This window comes from Bufo bufo, chromosome 6 (assembly GCF_905171765.1).
Source record: "Bufo bufo chromosome 6, aBufBuf1.1, whole genome shotgun sequence".
In the NCBI taxonomy this organism is placed as follows: domain Eukaryota; kingdom Metazoa; phylum Chordata; class Amphibia; order Anura; family Bufonidae; genus Bufo; species Bufo bufo.
The window spans coordinates 9,797,775-9,812,901 of NC_053394.1; the positions used below are offsets into that span (position 1 = coordinate 9,797,775).

General features: G+C 44.2%; 1 protein-coding gene across 1 annotated transcript in view; it reads left to right on the forward strand.

Moving 5' to 3' along the window:
• LOC121004403 (guanylate cyclase 2G-like) overlaps positions 1-15,127 on the forward strand; it is a 122,258-nt gene that overhangs the window by 50,569 nt on the left and 56,562 nt on the right. Inside the window, 6 exon segments of the mRNA XM_040436601.1 lie at positions 54-189; positions 2,456-2,559; positions 2,856-3,022; positions 6,442-6,585; positions 6,755-6,841; positions 7,206-7,310. Of these exon segments, the coding sequence (XP_040292535.1) occupies positions 54-189; positions 2,456-2,559; positions 2,856-3,022; positions 6,442-6,585; positions 6,755-6,841; positions 7,206-7,310 (743 nt within the window).

A 15,127-nucleotide genomic window follows, 5' to 3' on the forward strand; every position in this document is an offset into this window, starting at 1 on the left:
ACTTTTATATGTCTGTATGGTGTAGTGATACGTCTGTGTTATCTTTTGTGCAGGGGTGACCGGGCTGCTGAGCATTGATAAGAATGGAGAGCGATTCATCAACTATTTAGTCTATGACCTGCAGCTGGTCGGTAACTTTTCTAGTTTTGTTCCTGTTCTGCAATATGACAGCTACAGGAATGAGATCAGGTATGTAATATGTCTGGACACTACATGGCCAATGTATGTGCACCCCCTTCTAGTGCCATACACACAGAGCGCAGTGTCTTTGACCCTCAGCAACATTTGCCTTACTCTACGAATGACCATTTATATATTGGTATATAATGCTATAGTTTGGGGTAGTTCCCAGATATATAGTACCTACCCAGATAAGTAGTGCTCATATAAATAATGTCTAAACAAATAGTGCCCAGATAAGTAGTGGCCAGAAAAATAATGTCCAGATAGGTCGTGTTCATATAAATAGTGTGCAGATAAGTAGTGCTCAGATAAAGTGCTCGTATAAGTGGTGCCCAGATAAGTAGTGCTCAGATAAGTGGTGCCCAGATAAGTAGTGCTCAGATAAAGTGCTCGTATAAGTGGTGCCCAGATAAGTAGTGCTCAGATAAAGTGCTCGTATAAGTGGTGCCCAGATAAGTAGTGCTCAGATAAAGTGCTCGTATAAGTGGTGCCCAGATAAGTAGTGCTCAGATAAGTAGTGCTCAGATAAGGAGTGTTCAGATAAGTAGTGATTACATAAATTGTACTAAGATGAATAGTGCTCCAATAAGTAATGCTCAGATAAGTAGTTCTCAGATAAATAGTACCCAGATGAGTATTGCCCAGATAAACAGAGCTCAGATAAATGTGCTGAGATAAACGGGGCTCAGATAAGTAGTATCCGGAATCAGATAAGTAGTGCTCATATAAAGAGTGCTCATTTAAATAATGATCAGATAAATAGTGATCAGATAGGTAGTGCCCAGATAATTAATGCTCATTAACAGTGTTCATATAAAGAATATCCATCTGTCCCGTCTACTCTGCTCGGTGGCCTGGGCTCGCCTCCCACAGTCTTCTTCCTTGGGGGGGGGTCCAGCTGCTGGGTCCTCTCTCTCTCTTTCTCTCCAGCCTGCTTGCCAGCAAGGTACCTCCTCCTCTCCTGCTCATATGGCATTCTCAGCATGCTTGTCACCGGCTCTTAAGGGACCAGTGCACACACCCTCAACTTCACCAGCCAGTGCCTGGCAACCGTGTGGCACTTAAAGGCTTTATACAACTTTAGTGACAATTTATTTTTATTTATTTTTTCTGATTGCATTTTACTCATTTTGGGCTAAAAATTTTTTTTCCAATTGGTCTTTATTAATAATATTGAGCCTTTCTTTTACAAAGGGTTAACAGTTTTTCTAGTTGTGTGAATGGTACTTTCATTTGTACTTTGTGCCGGTCATCTAATAACCCTTATCTCTAAATTACTAAAATGTCATAAAGCTTATTTAAGCCACATTCCTATCAGTTATATAAGAATTGAGCTTTAATGAGTGTTTATCAGGTCAGAGAGCAGAGATAAAGAGCCTGTCAGCTCCCTGCCTGACGGAGCAGAGAGAAAATACAGTTCCTGCTAGTAGATAAACTCAAAGCTGTGCAGGGAAAACGGCTCACTATTTTTAATAAAGACCAATTGAAAAAATGATATTTAGCTCCAAATTAGTACAATGCAAAAATAAGAAAAAATGGCACCAAAGGTGTACATAGCCTTTAAGGCACCTTTCTCTGTGGGAAGGTGCCTGAGCAATAGGTTACTTAGCTTGCTAGTTGATGCAAAGGTGTGCTCCCTGTGCACCGACATCTGCTACCTGACTTGTGTCTTACTTCTGTATTGACCCTTCACTGTCTTCTCTGACCTCAAACCATTTACAGTTAAGCACAAACTCTGCCTGCCCTGACCTCAGCCTGTCCCTGACTACGATTATGGCTGACCCTCTCAGTGCTCTGCACTAGTGTTTTGAGCCGGGCCCGGGCATGTGCACTGCTGCAAAGGAACATGCCTGGCCCTGGCAGTAAACTGTGCACGCCTGGGATCTCCGGAGCTGGCCAGACGAGGCTGGGGAGGAGTTCGGAACGCAAAATGCCAATGGGCCTGGGCACTTACAGCCAGAACGCCGCCCTGGGCACTGGCAAGTCCTCATTTGCATACCATTAAAACCTTATTTTTGCAACTTTAGAAAATAAGACTAACAACAAAAGGTACCGATATGATCGTGTGTGTGTGCAAGAAGGCCATATAAGCAGTGTAGAATGTGAAATGTTGATGACAGACTCCCTTTAAGACTTTACGTTTCAAGTTAACATTGTCTACATCTGTATATTACCAATAGTATCTACGACCCCCAGAGGCTCTATGAGAGCGCTCTAGCGCTTTAACTGGTGTTTCAATAATGAAGTAACCGTATTCTTGTCGTTTCTTCAGGCCTACAAACGCCTTCTCGCAAATCAGCTGGCCGGGGTCGAATCGTCCTAAAGACCGACCGGACTGTGGGTTCAGTAATGAGCTCTGTAAAATAACCATAACTAGTAAGTATCCTCTACACCCCCCCCCAGCACCTGCCCCCCATGGTATAAGACTGTCCTGGTATTGGATGAATAGAGGTTTTTCTGAAACGTTCTGTCTGGCTGTGCTATAAATCCCGGAGGCACTCTGTAATGGGATAGTGGCCGTAGAGTTACGGGACCCCCATTCTCCTGATAGGTGAGGGTCTCAGACGTGATACCTGTACCTGTCACAAGTTTATAGCATATCCTTACACCTCTGAGAGACTTAAAAAGAATTCAGGTTGATGATTAACCCATTATATGCTTGCATGTTTCAGACAGTCCGGTTGTGGGGCTGATCGCCACCCTCATCGTCACCGCTGTGGCTGGGCTCATTATTGTGTTATTCCTCCTTGTTCAGAAGGGGAAACTTAGGAGACAATTTTCTGATGATTCCTGGTGGCAAATTAAGTATGAAGACATCTCCATTCTTAAAGGAAGCAAGGTGAGAAACGACACAGGGAGGATGTAATAACACTGGTGTCACAAATACAGTCCTAGTGTAAAGCCTTTTGGTGCAGAATGAGCCCAATTTATTAAGGGGCACAGGCCTCCTAATGAATTCGGCTCAGATAATTAGCTTACATAACTACAGTAGTTCAAAATGCACACATAATAGTGCTCATAAAAATAATGCCCAGATACAGTTGCAAGAAAAAGTATGTGAACCCTTTGGAATGATATGGATTTCTGCACAAATTGGTCATAAAATGTGATCTGATCTTCATCTAAGTCACAACAATAGACAATCACAGTCTGCTTAAACTAATAACACACAAAGAGTTAAATGTAACCATGTTTTTATTGAGCACACCATGTAAACATTCACACTGCAGGTGGAAAAAGTATGTGAACCCTTGGATATAATAACTGGTTGACCCTCCTTTGGCAGCAATAACTTCCACCAAACGTTTCCTGTAGTTGCAGATCAGACGTGCACAACGGTCAGGAGTAATTCTTCACCATTCCTCTTTACAGAACTGTTTCAGTTCAGCAATATTCTTGGGATGTCTGGTGTGAATCGCTTTCTTGAGGTCATGCCACAGCATCTCCATCGGGTTGAGGTCAGGACTCTGACTGGGCCACTCCAGAAGGCGGATTTTCTTCTGTTTAAGCCATTCTGTTGTTGATTTACTTCTATGCTTTGGGTCGTTGTCCTGTTGCAGCGCCCATCTTCTGTTGAGCTTCAGTTGGTGGACAGATGGCCTTAAGTTCTCCTGCAAAATGTCTTGATAAACTTGGTAATTCATTTCTCCTTCGATGATAGCAATCCGTCCAGGCCCTGATGCAGCAAAGCAGCCCCAAACCATGATGCCCCCACCACCATACTTCACAGTTGGGATGAGGTTTTGATGTTGGTGTGCTGTGCCTCTTTATCTCCACACATAGTGTTGTGTGTTTCCTCCAAACAACTCCACTTTGGTTTCATCTGTCCACAGAATATTTTGCCAGTACTGCTGTGGAACATCCAGGTGCTCTTGTGCAAACTGTAAACGTGCAGCAATGTTTTTTTTTGGACAGCAGTGGCTTCCTCTGTGGTATCCTCCTATGAAATCCATTCTTGTTTAGTGTTTTACGTATCGTAGATTCGCTAACAGGGATGTTAGCATATGCCAGAGACTTCTGTAAGTCTTTAGCTGACACTCTAGGATTCTTCTTCACCTCATTGAGCAGTCTGCGCTGTGCTCTTGCAGTCATCTTTACAGGACGGCCACTCCTAGGGAGAGTAGCAGCAGTGCTGAACTTTCTCCATTTATAGACAATGTGTCTTACCGTGGACTGAACAGCAAGGCTTTTGGAGATACTTTTATAACCCTTTCCAGCTTTATGCAAGTCAACAATTCTTAATCGTAGGTCTTCTGAGAGCTCTTTTGTGCGAGGCATCGTTCACATCAGGCAATGCTTCTTGTGAAAAGCAAACCCAGAACTCGTGTGTGTTTTTTATAGGTCAGGACAGCTGTAACCAACACCTCCAATCTCATCTCATTGATTGGACTCCAGTTGGCTGACACCTCACTCCAATTAGCTCTTTGAGATGTCAGTAGTCTAGGGGTTCACATACTCTTTCCACCTGCACTGTGAATGTTTACATGGTGTGTTCAATAAAAACATGGTAACATTTAACTCTTTGTGTGTTATTAGTTTAAGCAGACTGTGATTGTCTATTGTTGTGACTTAGATGAAGATCAGATCACATTTTATGACCAATGTGTGCAGAAATCCATATCATTCCAAAGGGTTCACATACTTTTTCTTGCAACTGTAAGACTAATAAATAGTGCTCAGATATTTAGTGCACATACAAATAGTGCCCAGATAAGTACTTATCACATAAATACTGTCTAGATAAGTACTGATCAGATAAATTGTTTCCAATAAAAGTACTGATCAGATAAATAGTGCTCAGATAAGTAGTGCGCACATAAAGTACTAAGATAAGTGGTGCAAGCATAAATAGTGCTCAAATAGGTAGAGCATGCATTGCATTGCCATAAGGCAGTACCGTATATTCAGTATACCAGGTTGCTCAGAATGTCATGCTTCACTTACGCAGTGTCTGGCAGTGCTCACATGAAGGCAAAAAGTAACCACATCGTGCCAAACAATGGCCAGTTCTATACTTCATTCACATTGAAGTTACATTATATGACATATTTTTGAGATACGTGTACTTGTTTAAGCTCAGTGTAAGTGGACCAGTGTCCCAGCAACAATGCCCAGAACATGCCATGCTTTATATAGGGCCCTACAATGCCCACAGAGTGCCATAGTGTGTCAATAGTGTGTCCATAGTGTGTCCAGTTTAGTATTGCGTTCACTAGTTAACATTTGCTATTTGCAACTACATCTATCATGCCTACCCTCCCTAGGGGCCCTAGAAGAACACACATAGTGTTCTGATAGGGTAAGATTTGTAAAGTAATAGCGCTATTAGTGCTAGCTGGCATAGATTTGAACGATCATTTGCGCCATGTCCCCTCCTGCTATGATGAGCCCCCTTTCCTATCACTTTTGGTAAGTGATGCTAGAAGCAGAGAGTTGCAACTTACAGTATTTTGTAAATATGGCTTGTGCATCAATTTGCGACTTTCTTACATAAATTGATCGACAGCTGTCCTTTCCTACCTGATAAAATACTTATACCAAAGAAATTAAAAAATCTTCAGCTTGTATTATGCTCCAGAGCTGCATTCATTATTCTGCTGCTGGAGTTACTGTGTACATACATTACATATTCTGTATTGATCGTGAATGGGGACAGAGGAGCTGTTATGATAATGCTTGCTGCCGCAATGTTGATGGCGAGCAGGAACACAGTGAAGAGAATGGGGTGTCGGGAGTTGGACCCTCACTGATCTGATATTGATGACCTATCCTGAGGTCATCAATATTGGAGAACGGCTAATCCTTTTAATTCAGTTTTTTTACCCCCCCCCCCCCCCCCCCATTTCCTTACAATTAGTCCGTCTAAAGTCTGGCAGTCTCACAGTATTGTATGAACGCTGGAGGTCACAGGAAGCCGAATGCTCTTCCACCTTAACCTCAGACACCAGATTCCCATTAGTAAAGACTAAATCATGAATGTAATCTCCTCTGGTCGGTGACTTAACGAGGTGTCTCAGAGACGCTCTTTTAAGTGCATGAATTAGACTCCTGCGTGTAAGAGCACTAGAGATGCTCCAGTCTACACCGGGCTGGTTGACGTCACCAGAAGTGCAATATCTCCCTTTTCTGCTATTTGAGAACTTTCATCCAATCCTATGGACTGGCCGTCATTGTTACACCCAGGATGACCCCTTTAATGAATATTAATGGCCGTTTGATGGTGGACATGGGCTTGTCCCTTCTCTCTGCTTTACACAGATGATTCTTGGGACACCTTTGAGCACTCCATCCAAGGGGCTGGAGAGTCTCGGGTCCAGCGCCAACATTTCCAGCAATCAGAGCTCCGGATTCATGGACAAGCAAGGCAAAGAGATCATTTACTGCAGCATCGGTGTTTACCAGGTATTGACCCCTCTGTACATCATGTACTTGTCATGTCCTCTAGTCACAGTCAGAGCCGCATTCACAGATCATATTCTTGGAGGGATGATTTTTGAAGTCTGCTCTGGAGGTGACTGGAGCATACCATGGAATAAAATTGAGATAAAGACCTTTGTTCTATGCATTTTAGGGTAATATTGTTTCCCTTAAGTATCTCGCCGACCAAACAGCCGTATCTCACGCCAGGAAGCCGTCCGTAATGAAGGAATTCCGTATGGTGAGACATTTTTTGTATATGGTTTTTGCAATCCCATTAGTGATCACTCACATGCTATAGTCACAAGTGGACAAGAATGAGAAGTTTTAAGGCCGTATTTTGCATCCGTGTTCAATCCGCAAACTATAGAATGTATTGTGGGAGTGAGAAAAATTGTGGATTGCACGCGGAAAGTGTCCATATTTTGTGGATCCCTGGTTCCCAGACTGCAATATGGACACAGTGCTGTGGCCTAAGGGTGTGTGTACCTTTAAGAATCTTCAGCTGCATACAATTGTATCCAGTCTTTTCAGCAAGATTTACAATTGTAGAATTATCTTTTCAATTGTTTATAAATGGTAATTCTGTGTCCATCACATTCCAGATCCGCGAGCTGAAGCACGAGAACCTGATCACTTTCTTTGGCATCTGCATTGAACCCCCCAATATTTGTATAGTGACCCAATACTGCAAGAAGGGGAGTCTGAAGGTATGAGAAGCCAAATCCACAGACATGGCCACATGGGAATAAAGGGGTCATGTCAGTGGAGGCAAATTACTCCCTGTTTGTTAGATTGTCCTTGAAGAGGTTACTTCACTGTGATTGGTTACCAGTAGGAGCTAAAAGAGGGAAGAGGAGGAGCTGCCCCTGGCAGAGAAGCCTGGCAATTGTAACTGTCAACTACTTCCTGTCCCACAAACAAAGTGACTGTACTTTGTTTTATTTTATCCAGCCACCAACTGGTTAACCTCTATTAGTATAAATTTTAGAAGCAATTAAGTCAGCGTGGATTCTCAAATCACCAAACGGATCACAGCTTGTAGAAATATGATAGACTAGCAGAAGGACCCGGCTTCGCACTGATATATTTCATCTATTTATTTTAATGTTTCTGTGTGTCGTTAAAAGATATCGACAGTATCCATTATAACAGTGACATCTACAGTACCCTGCCCCTTTAACAGTGACCTCCACAGCAGCCTGCCCCCTTAACAGTAACATCCACAGCGATCCCTTTAACAGTGACCTCCACAGCGATCCATTTAACAGTGACCTCCACAGCGGCCGTCCATTTATTAGTGTCCTCCACAGTACCCTGTCTCGTTAACAGTGATTTTCACAATAACCCGCCCCCTTAACAGTGACCTCCACAGAGCTCTGTTCCCTTAAAATGTGACCTCCACAACACCCTGCCCCTTTAAGAGTGACCTCTACAGCACCCTGCCCCTTAACACTGACCCCCATAGCAGACCGTCCCCCTTAACTGCAACCTCCACCTTTCCCTGCCCACTTAACAGAGACCACCACAGCACCCACCCCTTTAACAGTGACCTCCACAGCATCCCACCCCCTTAACAGTGACCTCCACAGCAGCCCGCCCCTTTAACAGTGACCTCCACAGCATCCTGCCCTTTTAACAGTGACCTCCACAGTACCCCATCTCTTTAACAGTGATTTCCACAACACCCCGTCCCCTTAACAGTGGCCTCTACAGCAATCTGCCTCTTAACACTGACCTCCATAGTGGACCGTCCCCTTAACTGTGACCTCCACAGCAGCCTGCCCCTAGGGTGGCCAGAGGTCTGGTTTTAGGCCAGACAGTCCGGCTTTCAGGGCCTGGACGGACACAGGGATGTCCTTTTGAACAGCTCACTCTCAGACCGCAGCACTGTGCTGTCTGAACGTGAGCTCATTTTTTCAATCCCCGTCGGCTGCAGAGTGGGAGGAGGCGTGGCCTAACCGATTCAGGGTTCATGGCTTAGAGGGACCTGGGGGTGGGGTTTTTAAGTCCGTCTTTTGAGGGTGGCCTAAATGGCCACCCTACTTGCCCCCTTAACTGCGACCTCCACAGCACTCCGCAACCTTAACAGTGTCATCCACAGTGCCCTGCCCCTTTAAAGCTGACCTACAGCAGTGAAGAAAAATGGCTGGGTTGTTATGGAAACTTGGTGTAAAACTGTGTGTATGTGGAGACTAAGAACCTGCGAGCTTCTATTGGCTGATAAGGGTCATGTGACCAGGCTTCTATTCCCTAATGCATTTTTTGGGAATATCTCAGGAACGGTACGTGCTAGAGAGCTGAGACTAAAACCTTCCTGGACACCTGATGTACCTGTGTGCCAAATTTCGTGATTGTAAATGCGACAGTGCGGATTCCTTTAGCGGACATACATACACTCAGCTTTATATATTAGATAGAGATACAGTAGATATATATGAGATGGTGATAGAGAAATAGAAACAGTTGCATGCAAAAGTTTGGGCACCCGGGTCAAAATTACTGTTACTGTGAAAAGTTAAGTAAGTTGAAGATGAAATAATCTCCAAAAGATTACACATTACAAAACTTTTGCATTTTTAACAAAAGCTATTTTTTATTTTCATCTTTTACATTTTCAAAATAAAAAAGGAGAAGTTTTGCTTCGGGTCCTCTGCATGGTTAGTTCCTAGTAGCACCCCCTTTGGTTAGTATCACAGCTTGCAAATGCTTTTTGTAGCAGCCGAGAGTTTTTCAGTTCTTGTTGGGGGGATTTTCATTGATTCTTCCTTGCAGACGTCTTCCAGTTCTGTGAGATTCCTGGGCGTCTTGCATGCTCTGCTCTTTTAAAGTCTATCCACAGATTTTCAATGATTTTCAGGTCAGGGGACTGTGAGGGCCATGGTAAAACCTACAGCAGATGAGGGGACTGTGAGGGCCATGGTAACACCTTCAGCAGATCAGGGGACTGTGAGGGCCATGGTAAAATCTTCAGCAGATCAGGGGACTGTGATGACCATGGTAAAACCTTTAGCAGATCAGGGGACTGTGAGGGCCATGGTAACACCTTCAGCAGATCAGTGGACTGTGAGGGCCATGGTAAAATCTTCAGCAGATCAGGGGACTGTGATGACCATGGTAAAACCTTCAGCAGATCAGGGAACTGTGAGGGTCATGGTAAAACCTTCAGCAGATCAGGGGACTGTGAGAGCCATGGTAAAACCTTCAGCAAATCAGAGCACTGTGAGGGCCATGGTAAAACCTTCAGCAGATCAGGGGACTGTGAGGGCCATGGTAAAACCTTCAGCAGATCAGGAGACTGTGAGGGCCATGGTAAAACCTTCAGCAGATCAGGAGACTGTGATGACCATGGTAAAACCTTCAGCAGATCAGGGGACCGTGAGGGCCATGGTAAAACCTTCAGCAGATCAGAGCGCTGTGAGGACCATGGTAAAACCTTCAGCAGATCAGGGGACTGTGAGGGTCATGGTAAAACCTTTAGCTTGAACCTTTTGAGGTCTTCTGTTGTGGATTTTGAGGGGTGTTTAGGATCATTCTCCATTTGTAGAAACCATCCTCTTTTCAGCTTCACCTTTTTTACAGTTGGTGTTATGTTTGCTTCCAGAATTTGCTAGAATTTCATTGAATCCATTCTTCTCTTTACCCCTGAAATGTTCCTGGTGCCATTGGCTGCAACACAACCCCAAAGCAGGATTGATCCACCTCCATGTTTAATGGTTGGAGAAGTGTTCTTTTCTTGAAATTCTGTGCCATTTTTTCTCCAAATATAAATTTGCTATTTGTGGCCAAAGACTTCCATTTTATCCTCATCTGTGCATAGGACTTGTTTCCAAAATGCATCAGGCTTGATTAGATGTTCTTATGCAAATTTCTGACACAGAATTTTGTGGTGAAGACACAGGAGAGGTTTTCTTCTGATGACTCTTCTATGAAGGCCATATTTATGCAGGTGTCGCTGGACAGTAGAACAATGTACCACAACTCCAGATTCTGCTAAATCTTCCTGAAGGTCTTTTGCAGTCAAGCAGGGGTTCTGATTTCCTTTCTAGCAATCCTACGAGCAGTTCTCTGAAATTTTTCTTGGTCTTCCAGACCTTCTCTTGACCTCCCCTGTTCCCTTTAACTGCCATTTCTTAGTTATATTTTGAACTGATGAAATGATAACCTGAACATTTTCATATATAAAAATGAGTTTCTGTCTGTCTGTTCTTTATTCGCGACCAAACGACTGGACCGATCTTCACCGAATTTGACACACAGGTACAACAGGTGTCCGGGGAGGTTTTAGAGCTGGTCTCATCTCTGTAGGACGTACCGTTCATGAGATATTCCCAAAAAATTACTTGCATTAGCCAATACAAGCCCCGAACTGCCATGCACACGGTCACATGTCCCTTATCAGTCAATAGAAGCTTGCAGGCCCTTAGTCTCCACATACACACAGTTTAACTCCAGGTTTCCATAACAACCCAGTAATTTTTCTTCACTGCTGTAAGTCAGCTTTAGGCTAGGGCTACACGACGACATGCACAGCTCAGCAGACAGTATCTCATAGGATAGGATTAGATACACAGCTTAGCAGACAGTATCACACAGGATAGGATATTAGATGCACAGCTCAGCAGACAGTATCACACAGGATAGGATTAGATACACAGCTCAGCAGACGGTATCACACAGGATAGGATTAGATACATAGCTCAGCAAGGATTAGATACACAGCTCAGCAGACAGTATCACAATGGATTAGATACATAGCTCAGCAAGGATTAGATACACAGCTCAGCAGACAGTATCACACATGATAGGATTAGATACACAGCTCAGTAGACAGTATCACACAGGATAGGATTAGATACACCGCTCAGCAGACAGTATCACACAGGATAGGATTAGATACACCGCTCAGCAGACAGTATCACACAGGATAGGATTAGATACACCGCTCAGTAGACAGTATCACACATGATAGGATTAGATACACCAGTCAGCAGACAGTATCACACAGGATAGGATTAGATACACAGCTCAGCAGATAGTATCACACAGGATAGGATTAGATACACCGCTCAGCAGACAGTATCACACAGGATAGGATTAGATAAACCGCTCAGCAGACAGTATCACACAGGATATGATTAGATAAACCGCTCAGCAGACAGTATCACACAGGATAGGATTAGATACACAGCTCAGCAGACAGTATCACACAGGATAGGATTAGATACACAGCTCAGCAGACAGTATCACACAGGATAGGATTAGATACACAGCTCAGCAGACAGTATCACACAGGATAGGATTAGATACACAGCTCAGCAGACAGTATCACACAGGAGAGGATTAGATACACAGCTCAGCAGACAGTATCACACAGGATAGGATTAGATACACAGCTCAGCAGACAGTATCACACAGGATAGGATTAGATACACAGCTCAGCAGACAGTATCACACAGGATAGGATTAGATACACAGCTCAGCAGACAGTATAACACAGGATAGGATTAGATACACCAGTCAGCAGATAGTATCACACAGGATAGGATTAGATACACGGCTCAGCAGACAGTATCACACAGGATAGGATTAGATAAACTGCTCAGCAGACAGTATCACACAGGATAGGATTAGATACACAGCTCAGCAGACAGTATCACACAGGATAGGATTAGATACACAGCTCAGCAGGCAGTATCACACAGGATAGGATTAGATACACAGCTCAGCAGACAGTATCACACAGGAGAGGATTAGATACACAGCTCAGCAGACAGTATCACACAGGATAGGATTAGATACACAGCTCAGCAGACAGTATCACACAGGATAGGATTAGATACACAGCTCAGCAGACAGTATCACACAGGATAGGATTAGATACACAGCTCAGCAGACAGTATAACACAGGATAGGATTAGATACACCAGTCAGCAGATAGTATCACACAGGATAGGATTAGATACACGGCTCAGCAGACAGTATCACACAGGATAGGATTAGATAAACTGCTCAGCAGACAGTATCACACAGGATAGGATTAGATACACAGCTCAGCAGACAGTATCACACAGGATAGGATTAGATACACAGCTCAGCAGACAGTATCACACAGGATAGGATTAGATACACAGCTCAGCAGACAGTATCACACAGGAGAGGATTAGATACACAGCTCAGCAGACAGTATCACACAGGATAGGATTAGATACACAGCTCAGCAGACAGTATCACACAGGATAGGATTAGATACACAGCTCAGCAGACAGTATCACACAGGATAGGATTAGATACACAGCTCAGCAGACAGTATAACACAGGATAGGATTAGATACACCAGTCAGCAGATAGTATCACACAGGATAGGATTAGATACACGGCTCAGCAGACAGTATCACACAGGATAGGATTAGATAAACTGCTCAGCAGACAGTATCACACAGGATAGGATTAGATACACAGCTCAGCAGACAGTATCACACAGGATAGGATTAGATACACAGCTCAGCAGGCAGTATCACACAGGATAGGATTAGATACACAGCTCAGCAGACAGTGTCACACAGGATAGGATTAGATACACAGCTCAGAAGACAGTACGGTGGGGTACTGTAGATGTCACTATTATGGATAGTCGATATCTTTTAATGACACACAGAAACATTAAAAGAAATAGATGAAATATACCCATGCGAAGCCGGGTCCTTCTGCTCGTGTCTTATATCCTCTTCTGCATTGTGGGCCTTAACCACTTTCAGAGTGTTAGGAAGCTGCTTAGAAGAACCCATGGCCGCTGTTCTTTGGTACAAGGTTAGGAGTCTGGGTATTTATAAATTATTATTGGAATTTGCATCACCTGGACTTTCCTAACGATGATTGTGAACAAGCCTTAACCCTATCAGGCTATTTAAGGTCTGAGACCTCGGTCAAAGTTACCTGAGATCTCAAATCTCCTTGGGTTACTCCTTTCCTTTTTTTCACTCTAAAATTGTACAAAACCCAAATAATACACTGATATTGCTTAGAATGTTGAAAAGTGTGTTTCATCTTTAACTTTATGCCTTTTGGAGATCATTTCATCTTCTACATCTTTTGAATCCAGAGGGAAAAAAACTGTCTGGTTGGAAGCTGTTTGAGAGCTGCATTTATACAAGCGGAGAAACAACGCGAGTTTGTGAGCGTTCGCACGTTTGATTTTTAAGTGTGTGTTTGTATTAAGTGTGTGACTTTAGATTCAGGGACTTTAGATTCAGGGACTTTAGAAGGGGACTACAGTTAGGCTACTTTCACTCTGGCGTTTTGGTTTCCGTTTCTGAGATCCGTTCACAGCTCAGCGGTCCAAAACTGATCAGTTTTGTCCTAATGCATTCTGAATGAATAAGGATCCGCTCAGAATGCATCAGTTTGCCTCCGTTCCGTCTCCATTCCGCTCTGGAGGCCGCTCGCAGCGTTTTGGTCTCCGGCTGACGATGCGGAGGCAAACGGATCCGTCCTGACACACAATGTAAATCAATGGGGACGGATCTGTTTTCACTGAAACAATGCAAAACGGATCCGCCCCCCATTGACCTTAAATGGTGTTCAAGACGGATGCATGCGGTTGTATTATCGGTGCGGATCCATCTGTGAAAGTAGCCCAAGTTAGATTCTTATCACTGCACTATTTTGTATTTTTGCTCTTTTCTTGCGTAATCCTCACTTAGTCTGTGTCCGTTATTGACAGCGCCGTCCAGTGCACATTTGTCTGATGTCTGCAGTCCTGGAAGAGCCGTTTTCATATCTTTGTTCAAAATGTGAGCAAATTGCCCGTTTGGAATCGCACATCCAGTATCTTAACGGGTGAATTGTAGATGTGGGGGAGGGTGGTAGCGAGGAGGCTCAGGAAAGTGAGGGAACTAGCTGGGTAACAGTTAGAAAGCGGGGTAGAGGGAAGAGTGCCGGGAGGCTAGCCCTGATCTGACACAAGGTTTCAAGATGAGGGGGATATCAGTCCAGGGATGGCACTGCCGCAGCCGGACCCTTCCTCTGCCAGTCAGGGGAATGTCAGCTCCGGTAAGCAGAGGACCAGGAGATCAGGGCAGACGGGTGCTGGTAGTGGGAGACTCCATTATTAGGGGAACAGATAGGGAGATCTGTCACAAAGACCGTGATTGCCGAACGGTGCGTTGTCTTCCTGGCGCTAGAGTTCGACACATCGCGGATCGGGTGACAGATTACTGGGAGGGGCTGGAGAAGATCCAGCGGTCATGGTCCGTATCGGAACCAATGAGAAAGTTAGAGGAAGGTGGAGAGTCCTTAAAAATGATTTCAGGGATTTAGGTCACAAGCTCAGGGCAAGGACCTCAAAGGTAGTATTTTCCAAAATACTACCTGGACCACGGGCCACACAAGAAAGGCAGCGGGAGATTAGGGAAATTAACAAGTGGCTCCAGAACTGGTGCAGGAAGGAGGGGTTTGGGTTCCTGGAGAACAGGCTCTATCGTAGGGACAGGCTCAATGGGGAAGGGGCAGCTGTGCTGGGGAAGAA